Here is an 18,464-nt window from a genome sequence, read left to right as displayed (position 1 = left end):
GTGCGCCCCTGGCCCAGGACGCAGCACCCTGTCCCGAGGGATGCGTCCTGCCCAGTCCCTGTGTGTAGGACCGTGTGCGCCCCTGGCCCAGGACGCAGCACCCTGTCCCGAGGGATGCGTCCTGCCCAGTCCCTGTGTGTAGGACCGTGTGCGCCCCTGGCCCAGGACGCAGCACCCTGTCCCGAGGGATGCGTCCTGCCCAGTCCCTGTGTGTAGGACCGTGTGCGCCCCTGGCCCAGGACGCAGCACCCTGTCCCGAGGGATGCGTCCTGCCCAGTCCCTGTGTGTAGGACCGTGTGCGCCCTGGCCCAGGACGCAGCACCCTGTCCCGAGGGATGCGTCCTGCCCAGTCCCTGTGTGTAGGACCGTGTGCGCCCCTGGCCCAGGACGCAGCACCCTGTCCCGAGGGATGCGTCCTGCCCAGTCCCTGTGTGTAGGACCGTGTGCGCCCCTGGCCCAGGACGCAGCACCCTGTCCCGAGGGATGCGTCCTGCCCAGTCCCTGTGTGTAGGACCGTGTGCGCCCCTGGCCCAGGACGCAGCACCCTGTCCCGAGGGATGCGTCCTGCCCAGTCCCTGTGTGTAGGACCGTGTGCGCCCCTGGCCCAGGACGCAGCACCCTGTCCCGAGGGATGCGTCCTGCCCAGTCCCTGTGTGTAGGACCGTGTGCGCCCCTGGCCCAGGACGCAGCACCCTGTCCCGAGGGATGCGTCCTGCCCAGTCCCTGTGTGTAGGACCGTGTGCGCCCCTGGCCCAGGACGCAGCACCCTGTCCCGAGGGATGCGTCCTGCCCAGTCCCTGTGTGTAGGACCGTGTGCGCCCCTGGCCCAGGACGCAGCACCCTGTCCCGAGGGATGCGTCCTGCCCAGTCCCTGTGTGTAGGACCGTGTGCGCCCCTGGCCCAGGACGCAGCACCCTGTCCCGAGGGATGCGTCCTGCCCAGTCCCTGTGTGTAGGACCGTGTGCGCCCCTGGCCCAGGACGCAGCACCCTGTCCCGAGGGATGCGTCCTGCCCAGTCCCTGTGTGTAGGACCGTGTGCGCCCCTGGCCCAGGACGCAGCACCCTGTCCCGAGGGATGCGTCCTGCCCAGTCCCTGTGTGTAGGACCGTGTGCGCCCCTGGCCCAGGACGCAGCACCCTGTCCTGAGGGATGCGTCCTGCCCAGTCCCTGTGTGTAGGACCGTGTGCGCCCCTGGCCCAGGACGCAGCACCCTGTCCCGAGGGATGCGTCCTGCCCAGTCCCTGTGTGTAGGACCGTGTGCGCCCCTGGCCCAGGACGCAGCACCCTGTCCCGAGGGATGCGTCCTGCCCAGTCCCTGTGTGTAGGACCGTGTGCGCCCCTGGCCCAGGACGCAGCACCCTGTCCCGAGGGATGCGTCCTGCCCAGTCCCTGTGTGTAGGACCGTGTGCGCCCTGGCCCAGGACGCAGCACCCTGTCCCGAGGGATGCGTCCTGCCCAGTCCCTGTGTGTAGGACCGTGTGCGCCCCTGGCCCAGGACGCAGCACCCTGTCCCGAGGGATGCGTCCTGCCCAGTCCCTGTGTGTAGGACCGTGTGCGCCCCTGGCCCAGGACGCAGCACCCTGTCCCGAGGGATGCGTCCTGCCCAGTCCCTGTGTGTAGGACCGTGTGCGCCCCTGGCCCAGGACGCAGCACCCTGTCCCGAGGGATGCGTCCTGCCCAGTCCCTGTGTGTAGGACCGTGTGCGCCCCTGGCCCAGGACGCAGCACCCTGTCCCGAGGGATGCGTCCTGCCCAGTCCCTGTGTGTAGGACCGTGTGCGCCCCTGGCCCAGGACGCAGCACCCTGTCCCGAGGGATGCGTCCTGCCCAGTCCCTGTGTGTAGGACCGTGTGCGCCCCTGGCCCAGGACGCAGCACCCTGTCCCGAGGGATGCACCCTGCCCAGTCCCTGTGTGTAGGACCGTGTGCGCCCCTGGCCCAGGACGCAGCACCCTGTCCCGAGGGATGCGTCCTGCCCAGTCCCTGTGTGTAGGACCGTGTGCGCCCCTGGCCCAGGACGCAGCACCCTGTCCCGAGGGATGCGTCCTGCCCAGTCCCTGTGTGTAGGACCGTGTGCGCCCCTGGCCCAGGACGCAGCACCCTGTCCCGAGGGATGCGTCCTGCCCAGTCCCTGTGTGTAGGACCGTGTGCGCCCCTGGCCCAGGACGCAGCACCCTGTCCCGAGGGATGCGTCCTGCCCAGTCCCTGTGTGTAGGACCGTGTGCGCCCCTGGCCCAGGACGCAGCACCCTGTCCCGAGGGATGCGTCCTGCCCAGTCCCTGTGTGTAGGACCGTGTGCGCCCCTGGCCCAGGACGCAGCACCCTGTCCCGAGGGATGCACCCTGCCCAGTCCCTGTGTGTAGGACCGTGTGCGCCCCTGGCCCAGGACGCAGCACCCTGTCCTGAGGGATGCGTCCTGCCCAGTCCCTGTGTGTAGGACCGTGTGCGCCCCTGGCCCAGGACGCAGCACCCTGTCCCGAGGGATGCGTCCTGCCCAGTCCCTGTGTGTAGGACCGTGTGCGCCCCTGGCCCAGGACGCAGCACCCTGTCCCGAGGGATGCGTCCTGCCCAGTCCCTGTGTGTAGGACCGTGTGCGCCCCTGGCCCAGGACGCAGCACCCTGTCCCGAGGGATGCACCCTGCCCAGTCCCTGTGTGTAGGACCGTGTGCGCCCCTGGCCCAGGACGCAGCACCCTGTCCCGAGGGATGCGTCCTGCCCAGTCCCTGTGTGTAGGACCGTGTGCGCCCCTGGCCCAGGACGCAGCACCCTGTCCCGAGGGATGCGTCCTGCCCAGTCCCTGTGTGTAGGACCGTGTGCGCCCCTGGCCCAGGACGCAGCACCCTGTCCCGAGGGATGCGTCCTGCCCAGTCCCTGTGTGTAGGACCGTGTGCGCCCCTGGCCCAGGACGCAGCACCCTGTCCCGAGGGATGCGTCCTGCCCAGTCCCTGTGTGTAGGACCGTGTGCGCCCCTGGCCCAGGACGCAGCACCCTGTCCCGAGGGATGCGTCCTGCCCAGTCCCTGTGTGTAGGACCGTGTGCGCCCCTGGCCCAGGACGCAGCACCCTGTCCCGAGGGATGCACCCTGCCCAGTCCCTGTGTGTAGGACCGTGTGCGCCCCTGGCCCAGGACGCAGCACCCTGTCCTGAGGGATGCGTCCTGCCCAGTCCCTGTGTGTAGGACCGTGTGCGCCCCTGGCCCAGGACGCAGCACCCTGTCCTGAGGGATGCACCCTGCCCAGTCCCTGTGTGTAGGACCGTGTGCGCCCCTGGCCCAGGACGCAGCACCCTGTCCTGAGGGATGCGTCCTGCCCAGTCCCTGTGTGTAGGACCGTGTGCGCCCCTGGCCCAGGACGCAGCACCCTGTCCTGAGGGATGCGTCCTGCCCAGTCCCTGTGTGTAGGACCGTGTGCGCCCCTGGCCCAGGACGCAGCACCCTGTCCTGAGGGATGCGTCCTGCCCAGTCCCTGTGTGTAGGACCGTGTGCGCCCCTGGCCCAGGACGCAGCACCCTGTCCTGAGGGATGCGTCCTGCCCAGTCCCTGTGTGTAGGACCGTGTGCGCCCCTGGCCCAGGACGCAGCACCCTGTCCTGAGGGATGCGTCCTGCCCAGTCCCTGTGTGTAGGACCGTGTGCGCCCCTGGCCCAGGACGCAGCACCCTGTCCTGAGGGATGCGTCCTGCCCAGTCCCTGTGTGTAGGACCGTGTGCGCCCCTGGCCCAGGACGCAGCACCCTGTCCTGAGGGATGCGTCCTGCCCAGTCCCTGTGTGTAGGACCGTGTGCGCCCCTGGCCCAGGACGCAGCACCCTGTCCTGAGGGATGCGTCCTGCCCAGTCCCTGTGTGTAGGACCGTGTGCGCCCCTGGCCCAGGACGCAGCACCCTGTCCTGAGGGATGCGTCCTGCCCAGTCCCTGTGTGTAGGACCGTGTGCGCCCCTGGCCCAGGACGCAGCACCCTGTCCTGAGGGATGCGTCCTGCCCAGTCCCTGTGTGTAGGACCGTGTGCGCCCCTGGCCCAGGACGCAGCACCCTGTCCTGAGGGATGCGTCCTGCCCAGTCCCTGTGTGTAGGACCGTGTGCGCCCCTGGCCCAGGACGCAGCACCCTGTCCTGAGGGATGCGTCCTGCCCAGTCCCTGTGTGTAGGACCGTGTGCGCCCCTGGCCCAGGACGCAGCACCCTGTCCTGAGGGATGCGTCCTGCCCAGTCCCTGTGTGTAGGACCGTGTGCGCCCCTGGCCCAGGACGCAGCACCCTGTCCTGAGGGATGCGTCCTGCCCAGTCCCTGTGTGTAGGACCGTGTGCGCCCCTGGCCCAGGACGCAGCACCCTGTCCTGAGGGATGCGTCCTGCCCAGTCCCTGTGTGTAGGACCGTGTGCGCCCCTGGCCCAGGACGCAGCACCCTGTCCTGAGGGATGCGTCCTGCCCAGTCCCTGTGTGTAGGACCGTGTGCGCCCCTGGCCCAGGACGCAGCACCCTGTCCTGAGGGATGCGTCCTGCCCAGTCCCTGTGTGTAGGACCGTGTGCGCCCCTGGCCCAGGACGCAGCACCCTGTCCCGAGGGATGCGTCCTGCCCAGTCCCTGTGTGTAGGACCGTGTGCGCCCCTGGCCCAGGACGCAGCACCCTGTCCCGAGGGATGCGTCCTGCCCAGTCCCTGTGTGTAGGACCGTGTGCGCCCCTGGCCCAGGACGCAGCACCCTGTCCTGAGGGATGCGTCCTGCCCAGTCCCTGTGTGTAGGACCGTGTGCGCCCCTGGCCCAGGACGCAGCACCCTGTCCTGAGGGATGCGTCCTGCCCAGTCCCTGTGTGTAGGACCGTGTGCGCCCCTGGCCCAGGACGCAGCACCCTGTCCTGAGGGATGCGTCCTGCCCAGTCCCTGTGTGTAGGACCGTGTGCGCCCCTGGCCAAGGACGCAGCACCCTGTCCTGAGGGATGCGTCCTGCCCAGTCCCTGTGTGTAGGACCGTGTGCGCCCCTGGCCCAGGACGCAGCACCCTGTCCTGAGGGATGCGTCCTGCCCAGTCCCTGTGTGTAGGACCGTGTGCGCCCCTGGCCCAGGACGCAGCACCCTGTCCTGAGGGATGCGTCCTGCCCAGTCCCTGTGTGTAGGACCGTGTGCGCCCCTGGCCCAGGACGCAGCACCCTGTCCTGAGGGATGCGTCCTGCCCAGTCCCTGTGTGTAGGACCGTGTGCGCCCCTGGCCCAGGACGCAGCACCCTGTCCTGAGGGATGCGTCCTGCCCAGTCCCTGTGTGTAGGACCGTGTGCGCCCCTGGCCCAGGACGCAGCACCCTGTCCTGAGGGATGCGTCCTGCCCAGTCCCTGTGTGTAGGACCGTGTGCGCCCCTGGCCCAGGACGCAGCACCCTGTCCTGAGGGATGCGTCCTGCCCAGTCCCTGTGTGTAGGACCGTGTGCGCCCCGGCCCAGGACGCAGCACCCTGTCCCGAGGGATGCGTCCTGCCCAGTCCCTGTGTGTAGGACCGTGTGCGCCCCTGGCCCAGGACGCAGCACCCTGTCCTGAGGGATGCGTCCTGCCCAGTCCCTGTGTGTAGGACCGTGTGCGCCCCTGGCCCAGGACGCAGCACCCTGTCCTGAGGGATGCGTCCTGCCCAGTCCCTGTGTGTAGGACCGTGTGCGCCCCTGGCCCAGGACGCAGCACCCTGTCCTGAGGGATGCGTCCTGCCCAGTCCCTGTGTGTAGGACCGTGTGCGCCCCTGGCCCAGGACGCAGCACCCTGTCCTGAGGGATGCGTCCTGCCCAGTCCCTGTGTGTAGGACCGTGTGCGCCCCTGGCCCAGGACGCAGCACCCTGTCCTGAGGGATGCGTCCTGCCCAGTCCCTGTGTGTAGGACCGTGTGCGCCCCTGGCCCAGGACGCAGCACCCTGTCCTGAGGGATGCGTCCTGCCCAGTCCCTGTGTGTAGGACCGTGTGCGCCCCTGGCCCAGGACGCAGCACCCTGTCCTGAGGGATGCGTCCTGCCCAGTCCCTGTGTGTAGGACCGTGTGCGCCCCTGGCCCAGGACGCAGCACCCTGTCCTGAGGGATGCGTCCTGCCCATTCCCTGTGTGTAGGACCGTGTGCGCCCCTGGCCCAGGACGCAGCACCCTGTCCTGAGGGATGCGTCCTGCCCATTCCCTGTGTGTAGGACCGTGTGCGCCCCTGGCCCAGGACGCAGCACCCTGTCCTGAGGGATGCGTCCTGCCCAGTCCCTGTGTGTAGGACCGTGTGCGCCCCTGGCCCAGGACGCAGCACCCTGTCCTGAGGGATGCGTCCTGCCCAGTCCCTGTGTGTAGGACCGTGTGCGCCCCTGGCCCAGGACGCAGCACCCTGTCCTGAGGGATGCGTCCTGCCCAGTCCCTGTGTGTAGGACCGTGTGCGCCCCTGGCCCAGGACGCAGCACCCTGTCCTGAGGGATGCACCCTGCCCAGTCCCTGTGTGTAGGACCGTGTGCGCCCCTGGCCCAGGACGCAGCACCCTGTCCTGAGGGATGCGTCCTGCCCAGTCCCTGTGTGTAGGACCGTGTGCGCCCCTGGCCCAGGACGCAGCACCCTGTCCTGAGGGATGCGTCCTGCCCAGTCCCTGTGTGTAGGACCGTGTGCGCCCCTGGCCCAGGACGCAGCACCCTGTCCTGAGGGATGCGTCCTGCCCAGTCCCTGTGTGTAGGACCGTGTGCGCCCCTGGCCCAGGACGCAGCACCCTGTCCTGAGGGATGCGTCCTGCCCAGTCCCTGTGTGTAGGACCGTGTGCGCCCCTGGCCCAGGACGCAGCACCCTGTCCTGAGGGATGCGTCCTGCCCAGTCCCTGTGTGTAGGACCGTGTGCGCCCCTGGCCCAGGACGCAGCACCCTGTCCTGAGGGATGCGTCCTGCCCAGTCCCTGTGTGTAGGACCGTGTGCGCCCCTGGCCCAGGACGCAGCACCCTGTCCTGAGGGATGCGTCCTGCCCAGTCCCTGTGTGTAGGACCGTGTGCGCCCCTGGCCCAGGACGCAGCACCCTGTCCTGAGGGATGCGTCCTGCCCAGTCCCTGTGTGTAGGACCGTGTGCGCCCCTGGCCCAGGACGCAGCACCCTGTCCTGAGGGATGCGTCCTGCCCAGTCCCTGTGTGTAGGACCGTGTGCGCCCCTGGCCCAGGACGCAGCACCCTGTCCTGAGGGATGCGTCCTGCCCAGTCCCTGTGTGTAGGACCGTGTGCGCCCCTGGCCCAGGACGCAGCACCCTGTCCCGAGGGATGCGTCCTGCCCAGTCCCTGTGTGTAGGACCGTGTGCGCCCCTGGCCCAGGACGCAGCACCCTGTCCCGAGGGATGCGTCCTGCCCAGTCCCTGTGTGTAGGACCGTGTGCGCCCCTGGCCCAGGACGCAGCACCCTGTCCCGAGGGATGCGTCCTGCCCAGTCCCTGTGTGTAGGACCGTGTGCGCCCCTGGCCCAGGACGCAGCACCCTGTCCTGAGGGATGCGTCCTGCCCAGTCCCTGTGTGTAGGACCGTGTGCGCCCCTGGCCCAGGACGCAGCACCCTGTCCTGAGGGATGCGTCCTGCCCAGTCCCTGTGTGTAGGACCGTGTGCGCCCCTGGCCCAGGACGCAGCACCCTGTCCTGAGGGATGCGTCCTGCCCAGTCCCTGTGTGTAGGACCGTGTGCGCCCCTGGCCAAGGACGCAGCACCCTGTCCTGAGGGATGCGTCCTGCCCAGTCCCTGTGTGTAGGACCGTGTGCGCCCCTGGCCAAGGACGCAGCACCCTGTCCTGAGGGATGCGTCCTGCCCAGTCCCTGTGTGTAGGACCGTGTGCGCCCCTGGCCCAGGACGCAGCACCCTGTCCCGAGGGATGCGTCCTGCCCAGTCCCTGTGTGTAGGACCGTGTGCGCCCCTGGCCCAGGACGCAGCACCCTGTCCCGAGGGATGCGTCCTGCCCAGTCCCTGTGTGTAGGACCGTGTGCGCCCCTGGCCCAGGACGCAGCACCCTGTCCCGAGGGATGCACCCTGCCCAGTCCCTGTGTGTAGGACCGTGTGCGCCCCTGGCCCAGGACGCAGCACCCTGTCCCGAGGGATGCGTCCTGCCCAGTCCCTGTGTGTAGGACCGTGTGCGCCCCTGGCCCAGGACGCAGCACCCTGTCCCGAGGGATGCGTCCTGCCCAGTCCCTGTGTGTAGGACCGTGTGCGCCCCTGGCCCAGGACGCAGCACCCTGTCCCGAGGGATGCGTCCTGCCCAGTCCCTGTGTGTAGGACCGTGTGCGCCCCTGGCCCAGGACGCAGCACCCTGTCCCGAGGGATGCACCCTGCCCAGTCCCTGTGTGTAGGACCGTGTGCGCCCCTGGCCCAGGACGCAGCACCCTGTCCCGAGGGATGCGTCCTGCCCAGTCCCTGTGTGTAGGACCGTGTGCGCCCCTGGCCCAGGACGCAGCACCCTGTCCCGAGGGATGCGTCCTGCCCAGTCCCTGTGTGTAGGACCGTGTGCGCCCCTGGCCCAGGACGCAGCACCCTGTCCCGAGGGATGCACCCTGCCCAGTCCCTGTGTGTAGGACCGTGTGCGCCCCTGGCCCAGGACGCAGCACCCTGTCCCGAGGGATGCGTCCTGCCCAGTCCCTGTGTGTAGGACCGTGTGCGCCCCTGGCCCAGGACGCAGCACCCTGTCCTGAGGGATGCGTCCTGCCCATTCCCTGTGTGTAGGACCGTGTGCGCCCCTGGCCCAGGACGCACCACCCTGCCCTGAGGGATGCGTCCTGCCCAGTCCCTGTGTGTAGGACCGTGTGCGCCCCTGGCCCAGGACGCAGCACCCTGTCCTGAGGGATGCGTCCTGCCCATTCCCTGTGTGTAGGACCGTGTGCGCCCCTGGCCCAGGACGCAGCACCCTGCCCTGAGGGATGCGTCCTGCCCAGTCCCTGTGTGTAGGACCGTGTGCGCCCCTGGCCCAGGACGCAGCACCCTGTCCTGAGGGATGCGTCCTGCCCATTCCCTGTGTGTAGGACCGTGTGCGCCCCTGGCCCAGGACGCACCACCCTGTCCTGAGGGATGCACCCTGCCCATTCCCTGTGTGTAGGACCGTGTGCGCCCCTGGCCCAGGACGCAGCACCCTGTCCTGAGGGATGCGTCCTGCCCATTCCCTGTGTGTAGGACCGTGTGCGCCCCTGGCCCAGGACGCAGCACCCTGTCCTGAGGGATGCACCCTGCCCATTCCCTGTGTGTAGGACCGTGTGCGCCCCTGGCCCAGGACGCAGCACCCTGTCCTGAGGGATGCGTCCTGCCCAGTCCCTGTGTGTAGGACCGTGTGCGCCCCTGGCCCAGGACGCAGCACCCTGTCCTGAGGGATGCGTCCTGCCCAGTCCCTGTGTGTAGGACCGTGTGCGCCCCTGGCCCAGGATGCAGCACCCTGTCCTGAGGGATGCACCCTGCCCAGTCCCTGTGTGTAGGACCGTGTGCGCCCCTGGCCCAGGACGCAGCACCCTGTCCTGAGGGATGCGTCCTGCCCATTCCCTGTGTGTAGGACCGTGTGCGCCCCTGGCCCAGGACGCAGCACCCTGTCCTGAGGGATGCGTCCTGCCCATTCCCTGTGTGTAGGACCGTGTGCGCCCCTGGCCCAGGACGCAGCACCCTGTCCTGAGGGATGCACCCTGCCCAGTCCCTGTGTATGAGGCCCTGAAGAGCTTCCTCATTGCCCCAGAAAGGGGACGTCAGCTCTGCTGGTCTCTGAGTGTCCCCACGGCCCTGACGGTGGATGTGATGAGATCAGGTGGGACCAGCCCTAGGGCTCAGTCACCCAGGACCGCCCAGCATCACCTACAGTCACCCAGGGCCATCCAGGGCCAGGCATTCCTGTCACTACGCCACTGTGTCCACCATTGCCCTTGGAGCGTCTGGTCCACCAGTAAGGGATGGTTGGCCTCCATCTCTGAGGATGTATGCAAGCTCTGCGGCCTGTAACCCAGCGGGAATCACCATGCTAATCCCGCATCTGCACAGCAAGGGGCCGTTTTATCAGATGTCAGGGAATGGAGCAAAAGCAGTCACCGCACTGAGAGCAAGGGGGCGGTGTGAGCCTCAGGAGATGCCGGTCCCGAGACCAGGGCCCCAGAAGTGCAGGGAACTGCCCTGGGGAGGAGCCATGTCGGGCAGAACCCAGACACCTATGCTCACGGCTGCCTCCTCCCATAGCCACTCGCCAGGAGCCCTGCACCGAGGTCAGGACCAGAGGCCAGAGCGCCGAGGCCGTGCACCAGGTAGAGTCCCCACCATGGGCCAGAAGCCCGGGCCCTGCTCCTCCACCCCCTTCTCCTAGGTCCCCTGTCAGGGGCCCTGGGGACCTTCCTAGGCCTATCAGAGGGTCCCTCGACTGACACCCCCAGAGACGCAGCAGGCAAGTCAGGGAGCAGCAAGGCTCTCGGGCACTGGGGCAGGTGGACGTGGGTGGAGGCCTCAGCCTCAGGGCCGAGTGAGTCGGCTCACTGTGGGGAGGGAGGGGTCCTGCCTGGGGCTGGGGTGGCCGGGCCCTGAGTGTCACCGGGCCACTGTAGGCAGGACCCGGACACCTGGGCCCTGCAACCTGCCGTGCAGCAGACTGGCTGCCCCGTCCCCTTCGCCCACCTCCTCCACCCCGGGGCCTAGTCCTGTGTGTGCAGGGCTGCTCCAGGGCTTCCCCCACTTCCTGTAGAGCCACTGAGCCTTAGGATCCCCCAGAGGAGCTAGAGGAGAAGCGAGCCAGTGGTTCCTGGATGCCCAGGTGGGGAACAGGTGGGCTCAGGGTTCCCAGCCAGGCTCCGAGTTGCCCTCCTCACCCCCCAACCCCCGCCCCCGGCTCCACCACAGGAGGGTGAGGCCCCCTCTGGTCAGCCCTGTTCAGAATCCCCCTGGAAAGACACAGAAAATCGGTTGTGGCTGATTAGTTATCGTGATGCTGGATGGAGAGAGAAGAGGGCTGGGCACGGGAGGCTGGATGGAGAGAGAAGAGGGCTGGGCACGGGAGGCAGATGGAGAGAGAGAACAGGGCTGGGCACCGGAGGCTGGATGGAGAGAGAAGAGGGCTGGGCACCAGAGGCTGCATGGAGAGAGAACAGGGCTGGGCACGGGAGGCTGCATGGAGAGAGAACAGGGCTGGGCAGGGAGGCTGGATGGAGAGAGAGAAGAGGGCTGGGCACCGGAGGCTGCATGGAGAGAGAAGAGGGCTGGGCACGGGAGGCTGGATGGAGAGAGAACAGGGCTGGGCACGGGAGGCTGGATGGAGAGAGAGAACAGGGCTGGGCACGGGAGGCTGGATGGAGAGAGAACAGGGCTGGGCAGGGGAGGCTGGATGGAGAGAGAGAACAGGGCTGGGCACGGGAGGCTGCATGGAGAGAGAGAACAGGGCTGGGCACGGGAGGCTGGATGGAGAGAGAACAGGGCTGGGCAGGGGAGGCTGGATGGAGAGAGAACAGGGCTGGGCACGGGAGGAGGGAGGGCAGGCTGCAAGTCCTGGCAGGCGCGGGCCCATCCCAGTGGGGGCAATCCGAAACCCAGGTCAGCCCACTCAGTGGAGGAGACGGCTGCCCGAAGCCGCCTGAGCTCTGGGCCAGGGACTGTCACTCTTGAAAGACGTATTGATTAAAAACAAGGAAACACGCGTAGAAGGGCAAGTCAGACCCTGGCGCTGGGCAACCTTCGGCGTGGCCTGCCCCTGCCCCTGCCACCTGCCACCAGGGGCCTCATCTGCCTCCTGGGAGCACAGTGGTCCAAGGCAGATCTGAGGGGCCACGGCAGCCGAGAAGCTCGGGCTGGAGGCTTCACTTAAGGGCGATGACGCTGCCCGCTGGCTGCCCACCTGGACGGGACCTTGGACAGTCACCTCTGAACCCAGACAGTTTCCTCCCGTATAAAATAGGAGGCCATTCTTGACCACTGAGGTGCTTCCAGAGCTGGTGTTCAAGGCCCACACTCAGACCTGATCCTAAATTACACCAAACGCTAAGAGTCCAGGTCCACTGAGTTAAAAGGCAGAAAGCAGCCCCAGGAAAGAAGCTGGGCAAGGTGGGGGCCTCCTGAAATGCATCAAAGGAAGATGCCAAGCCTCTCTCGCAGAGGTGTGTGCTGGGGGAGCCCGTCCAGGGGCAGGCTGGCCATGCACAGCGGCGCAGGGTGGGCATTGGCAGGGAGTGTGGCTCTGTGGCCACAAGCAGTGTGGCTGCCGTGTGCGGTGGTGGGAGTGAGAGGGGGCAGCAGGCCTCACCCCATGGCCTCTCCCTGCAGATCCAGGAAATGAAAGCCGGGGTCAGTGAGGAGCAGCACAGCCACGGCCTGGACGACATGCAGCTGCACCAGCTGGCCCTGCACCCAGCGCCCGCCTCACTCAGCCATACCTTCCACCGCGCCCTGGACTGCAGGCTGGCAGGCCCCTGCGAGACCAGGGCCACTCTCCCCAGCAAGAGGTCCAGCAACTGTCTCGCCCTGGACCTGTTCGGAGAGGCCCCACCACAGGAGTTTGTGGTGTAGGCACCACCCACCCAGCAGTACCGTCTGCACCGCCAGGCTCAGCCCCTGCCCACCCCACTTCCACATGGCCCTCGGCCCTTCCTGCCCGCCAGATGCTGCCTGCACCTCCGCAGCCAGCACGCTCCACAGGTTCACCTGTAAGAGGTGTGGAGCTGGCTCTGACATCAACCTGGGAGGTGACAAACAGGTCCCGCACCTCATGCCTGTCTGCCATGCACCCGGGAGCTCTTTCCCTCAGGGTCTCAGGGAGCCGGTTCAAGGTCTGGCTGTCAAGTGTCCAGAGAGCCATGGTGTTGGCCCCTGAGGCAGCCTGTCACCCATCCTAATCTGGGAGAGAAGGTGACACAGCTGGGCCCAGACCCTGGAGAGAGAGCTCTGCAGTTTCCCACACTACCAGCTCCCCAAGAGACAGTCCCAATGGGCACAGGCTGCCAGAGCTCCCAAGCCGGAGTTCACAGTCGTCATCACTGTGCAGGACCCAGGTTCCTCCCAGACCTGAACCCCTCTCTGCAACTCCTGTTTGCAAGCGCTGGGCCTGCCAGACAGAGGCCCCTCTTGTGGTGCAAGCCCAGCTCTGTCACCTGAGATCCAGCCAGAGACCCTCCTCCACCATCCACAGTCAATGGCTGTGCTTTCCCTTCCAAGCCAGGGCTTTCAAAGACCCCACTGCCCCGGAGCTGAAGCCGACTCTGCTCCCATCTCAGCCATGAGGCCTCAGGACCCACTCTGCTCACAGGTGGCTTCCTTAAGCCATTGCCCTGGCGGGGGTTGGGTTGGTGCAGCCCAGCTGGCGGAGGGGCGAGGCTTCGGTGACAGATGGAGAGTGGGGACTAGCTGTGCCTGGCACCTGCTCTGATCTGGTGGGCTCCACGGGTAGTGCGACCTCGGTTCTGTGGGCTCTGGAAGGCCACCAGGGTAGGGTCTCCCCAGGGCTCCTCCCCCTGCACAACACTCCTGCACACGTGCAAACCTGCTGTCCTCTGCATTTAGAGGAATGGCCCGTGCATCCCTGCTAGTCTCAGGCCCATCCCAGAGCACTGAGAGGCCACAATCGTTCAGCCCTGTGCCCTGAACACCACTGCCCCCTTCACTGTCTGTGTGTGGTGAAGACCACGCCACACCACCCTCCAGCTCACTGGAGACAAGCATGAGCTTGAGCCCCATGGCCTGGTGCAGGGCTGCGTGCATTGAGGCCGCCTCTTTGACGGGTCCATCCAGGGGGACCCTCTCCTTTCTGTGAAAGGGAATCGTGTGTGTGCCCCAGGCACGTGTAATAAAGAACCCGAGCAGATGCCTCCTGCTTGAACCAGTACCAGCCTGCCTGGGGGGCTGGTGAGATGCCGGCTGTAACTCACTCAGGGGCATCGGCCACGGAAGGCTGCATTCTGTAGATGGCCACAAGCCCCAGTGCTGCCGAGGGCAAGACTGCCCACAATTCCTGTGCAGCAGGGGAGAGGCGCCTAGTGCTGGCTCAGATGTGAGCATGTGGGCACTTCCCAAAGCCAATTCCATTAGTACAAGATGATTGATTTGCCCTGGTCCGGGGCAATGACTGTCTTCTTCCTTTGAAGAAACTTGGAAGCAAGAGCCCAGTCCCATGGACCATGAGGGAAGGCACACACCAGTGTTGGGGAGACACAGCAGGCGGTGTCCACCATGAAGCAGGGTCTGAGCCAAGACCTACATGCACACACGCACACACGTACACATCCACATGCATGCACACACATACATGCACACACACGCACATATCTGCACACATGCACACATGCATGCACACACACGCACACATCTGCATGTGCACACACACACGCACACATCCATACATGCACACTCCCCATGTCCAGGCTTCCCCTGCCAGTCACCTTCGCCACACGCCATAGACCCCAGGGGCAGCAAAGGCTGGGCCAGCCCACCCCTAACTTGTGGAAGCATCAGTGAAGCTGGCCCGGCGCCTTCTGTCCTGGCAGAGGCGAGGCAGCCATGGCCCCTGGCTGACCCGAGAAACTTCTCTGGCCCCACTGGGGATTCCTATTTCTGTCCTTCCTCTGGGCCTTGTGGACAGACATGGAGAATTATGCCAGATGCCTGTTAACTACCGGGTAGGGCTGCTCCAACGACTCTAATCTCTGGTGTTCAGGGTATGTGGAGAGGACAATTAGAGGCCTGCTGCCCTGAGACTTGCCCAAGAGGGGACGGCCAGGCAGGCCACATGAAGCCCATGTGGGCTACCAGCTCAGACACACCCAGCCGGGGCCGGGGCAGACTCCCCTAAGGCTTGAGCCTCAGCCTTGCTCACCGCCCCTCCCCACAGCCCCCTTCCACGTCACCCACACCTGGAGGGGCAGGAGCGGAGCTGGAAGCAGAAGGCCATCCTGGGAGGGGGCTCCTTCCCAGACAGAAAGCAGCAGAGAGCGGGGCTGCGGGAAGTCGGGGAAGCCAACCTTTCTTTTTGCACAGATTGAGATCAGAGGTCTTTTAGGCAATACAGCTATTTTCCAGGAAAATGGACACCGACTGGTAGGGACAGGGATGTTTCCTAAGAAGGAGGGTAGGGGGCAGGGCTGGGGGTGGCCTGCAAACAGCAGAAGCCACTGTGTACAGGGGGGCTTGTGGCCTCCAGGTGGCATGAGGCAGGCAGGTGGGGGAGGGGCACAGGGTAAAGTCCCCAATCCCTGTCTTACCCTGTCAGTGGAGAGGAAAAGAAACCCACCTGTCCCAGTCCCTGTGGACCCCCGAGGAGCAGGCCAAGGACCTCCAGCATCACAGCCTCGCATGACCCCGGCTGGGGTGGCCGGTCCTGTGACCGGGGCCAGGTCAGCGGTCAAGCTGGCAGGTCCAGACTCGCAAGAATGACCCAGAGGGCTTGTTCAGGCTGGGTTTCTCAGCCCCCCACTGCGTCTGCTTCTGTGGGTCTCGCTGGGCCCCGGAACCTGCATTGCTGCTGCGGGGGTCTGGGTCTGAGGGCGCGGCTCTCCCTGCTGGGTGGGATGTGGGAGGCGGCAGACCCTGCTCCTGGGGGCAGTTGGTCTGGAGTGGTGACAGGGTGGCCCTGGGCAGGGTGTGGCCGGTTCCCTCTTGCCTGTGTTGAAGCATGGACTCCTCTGGGCCCTCAGCCATCAGCCCAGCCTCCCTCACGGAAGATGGAGAATTCCAGACAAAGCTCATCCTTCCTCCAGGAAAGCCTGCTCCATCTGCAGTAATTGACGGCCTGAGAAGCTCTGCTCTTGGGCTGAACCCCAAGCAGGAGGAGGCCGGGGTCCTCAGGTGCCCATCTGGGAGGCCCGGGGCAGCCAGCAACTGCCTGTGCGTCTGGGATCTCACAGGAGAGGGGGTTCCCAAGCCGAGCATCAGCCCGTCATGGCCCATGGACTCTGGGTTCCCCAGGCAGGGGAAATGTGCCAGAGCCACGGGGAAAGATGAGCTCTGCGGCCCTGCGAGTGCGTTCACAAAGTTTTATCAGTTTGTAAAACTTGCAGAAAACTCAGCCGTCCGTGTTTGGGACAGGCAGCCCCTTCCACTCAGGGTTCATCCATCACGCTCCTTTCGCCTTGAGGGGCACTGAGGGCCCTGTGGGTGTGTGGGGCCCACGTAGGGGAGGCTGAACTGGACACACACTTGGCTCGGTCTGCTGGGAGACGTTTCGGGGTTCCCAGTCATGTCGTCTCTACCTGTAGGAGCAGCAGGGAGTCTCAGGACAGGATGGCCAGGGCCAGAGGTCACCTGGTGAGGCGGACATGTACTCCCAACCTGGGAGGTGTGGGGACTGCAAGAGAAACAGAGCTGGCAGTGGGATGCTGGACGTGGTAGGCAATGCCGGTCCTGCATCCGGGCCCATGACCGTTCTCACGGCGGCGAGCTGTGATGGGGAGGCTGCCTTCCAGGTGCCAAGGTTAGAAAACCAATCCCGGGCAGCCCTGCCGGGAGAAAGCTGGTATTCTACAAAGGCGCGTGAAGAGGCGAACACGCAGTGGGGAAAATGGCATGGGTTGTTTATTAATCACAGGCAGCTCACCAATAAAACCGTCACCAAATATTGTGTTACTGTGTTTTTCAGCTTTTTAAACTTTGCGATGTGGTGGTTTTTTAATGTTTGTTTCTGTATTTAGATTTATCTTCATACTTTAGAATTTGTAACCTTATCTTTTTCCCTGAAGGAGGGCTCCCCATCACCATCTAACCATGGACGTTTCAGGCCTCAAAACGGGGCCCAGGGTGGGGACTCTGATCTCGGAACCTTGGGTCACACAGCGGCTGCCACTCCCTGCTCACATCCCCTGGCTACGGATGAGGCCCCCGGGCCACTGGGCACAGGCTGGGGCTCCCTCCCGGCTCGCCGCCGGCCCGTGCCTGGTTCTCCAGCTGCCCCAGTGTGGCAGTGTTCATCCTGAGTCCCCTCCTGGCTCTGCCCTGGCGTCTGTGCTCAGGTGACCAGCCAGGCCTCCCGCTGGCAGGGGTGTGGTTCTCTCCATTCAGCCACTGCTGCTGTCACCAACCAGTGCACGCAGCAGGAACTGGACGTCACCGTCACCAAGTGGGGACCTGTTCGCTGCACCCTCTGTTGTCTGTCCTTGGACATCAGGGCCATTGTCCGCCCACAGCCCTGGACATCCACGGTGTTGGGGCAGCGGCAGGGCCTGGCGCAGTGGGAGAAGAGGAAGAAGCATGTCCTCAGAGCCAGATGCAGGAGTGTGTCCTGTGGGGTGCGGGCCAGGCTCCCTCCTGAGCGGACATGGGAACACGTAACAGTGGGAACAGGCCGGCCTCCAATGGGGGCCTCTGCAGGAGGTGGGCTGGGAGGTGGACGCGCCTCAGGAGCCTCCGGGATGCTCTTTATGGCCAGGCACGGTGCCTCACACCTGTAATCTCAACACTTTGGGAGGCCAAGGCGAGCGGATCACTTGAGGCCAGGAGTTTGAGACCAGCCTGGGCAACCTGGCAAAACCCCATCTCTACAAAAAATATAGAAATAAAATTAGCCGGGCATGGTGGCGCCTGTGGTCCCAGCTACTCGGGAGGCTGAGGTGGGAGAATCACTTGAGCCCAGGAGGTCAAGGCTGCAGTGAGCTGAGATCATGCCACTGCACTGCAGCCTGGGCAATGCAGCAAGACCCTGTCTCAAAAAAAAAACCAAAATGCTCTTTGTTCTCTGAGGAAGGGGCTGCCCAGCAGAAGGTGGTGGGAGGGCATGAGGCTTTGGCAGCCCTGACAGTGCATGGGTGGAGTGCCCACCTGTGGGCTGGGGTGCAGGTCTGGGAGGCCGGCACTGTCCCCCTTGGTGGCAGGTGTGTGAAGTGAGGCATCCAGTGGGGGGTCCGGGGCCGCCTCCCCGCAGCCTGTCCTTGCGTTTTGCTTCTCACATGTGATTCCTGGGAGCAGGTGCCCTGGGCTCCCAGAGAGGCTGCAGGACACACACCAGCCCCGGCGTGTCCACTGCACTGTGTCTTCCCTCTGGTCACTACAACAGATCTTCATAGGCCGTGTGGCCTCACTCTGCCCACTCCTCACGATTCTGGAGGCTGGAAGTCCAGGATCGAGGTGCCGGCCAGTTCCATTCCTGGTCCAGGCCCCCTCCCTGGCCACTACGTCCTCTCAGGGCGGAAGGGGCTTGCGAGCTCCCAGGGCCCCCCTTACAAAGGCACTAATCCCACCCGTGAGCCTCCATCCTCACAACCTCACCGGCTCCCACAGGCCCCCCCTCCTAACACCATGGCCTTGCTGGTGAGGATTCCCACACAGACGTCGGGGGGCGCACTCAGCCCACCCTGCATTACACGCTGGGACACATCCGGCTCATCGGTCTCCATCCCGGTCTTGGGATCTTCAAGGCAGGAGCCTCCGGCCTTGACTGCAGTTTCCTCGGTGCCAAAGCAAGACCCCGGTACAGGAGGCAGCCAATAAATGGGCACAGAACAGGTGAAAGAGGGAGGGAGGGCCAGGGGATTGGTGCTCTGTGCACCTCAGTGGGCAGGGCTGGCTTGCTCTGGCTGTGCTAACTGTATACACCTCCTTGTCCACCCAGGCTG

General features: G+C 65.7%; 1 protein-coding gene across 5 annotated transcripts in view; it reads left to right on the top strand.

Moving 5' to 3' along the window:
* The window catches only part of FRMD1 (FERM domain containing 1), a 56,919-nt gene extending 38,491 nt beyond the window's left edge, over window positions 1-18,428 (top strand). For 4 of the 5 annotated variants that reach the window (XM_057302654.2, XM_003820205.6, XM_055114438.3 and 1 more), the window contains 2 exons: window positions 10,132-10,196; window positions 12,196-18,428. In XM_057302654.2, coding sequence (XP_057158637.1) covers window positions 10,132-10,196; window positions 12,196-12,438 — 308 coding nt within the window. In that variant the 3' untranslated portion in view covers window positions 12,439-18,428. The remainder of the gene's footprint in view (window positions 1-10,131; window positions 10,197-12,195) is intronic. The other variant, XM_055114440.3, reaches the window with a different exon arrangement.
* The last annotated feature ends 36 nt before the right edge of the window (window positions 18,429-18,464 follow it).

Source organism: Pan paniscus, chromosome 5 (assembly GCF_029289425.2).
Source record: "Pan paniscus chromosome 5, NHGRI_mPanPan1-v2.0_pri, whole genome shotgun sequence".
NCBI classification, from domain to species: domain Eukaryota; kingdom Metazoa; phylum Chordata; class Mammalia; order Primates; family Hominidae; genus Pan; species Pan paniscus.
This window is presented reverse-complemented; position numbering and strand designations above follow the sequence as displayed.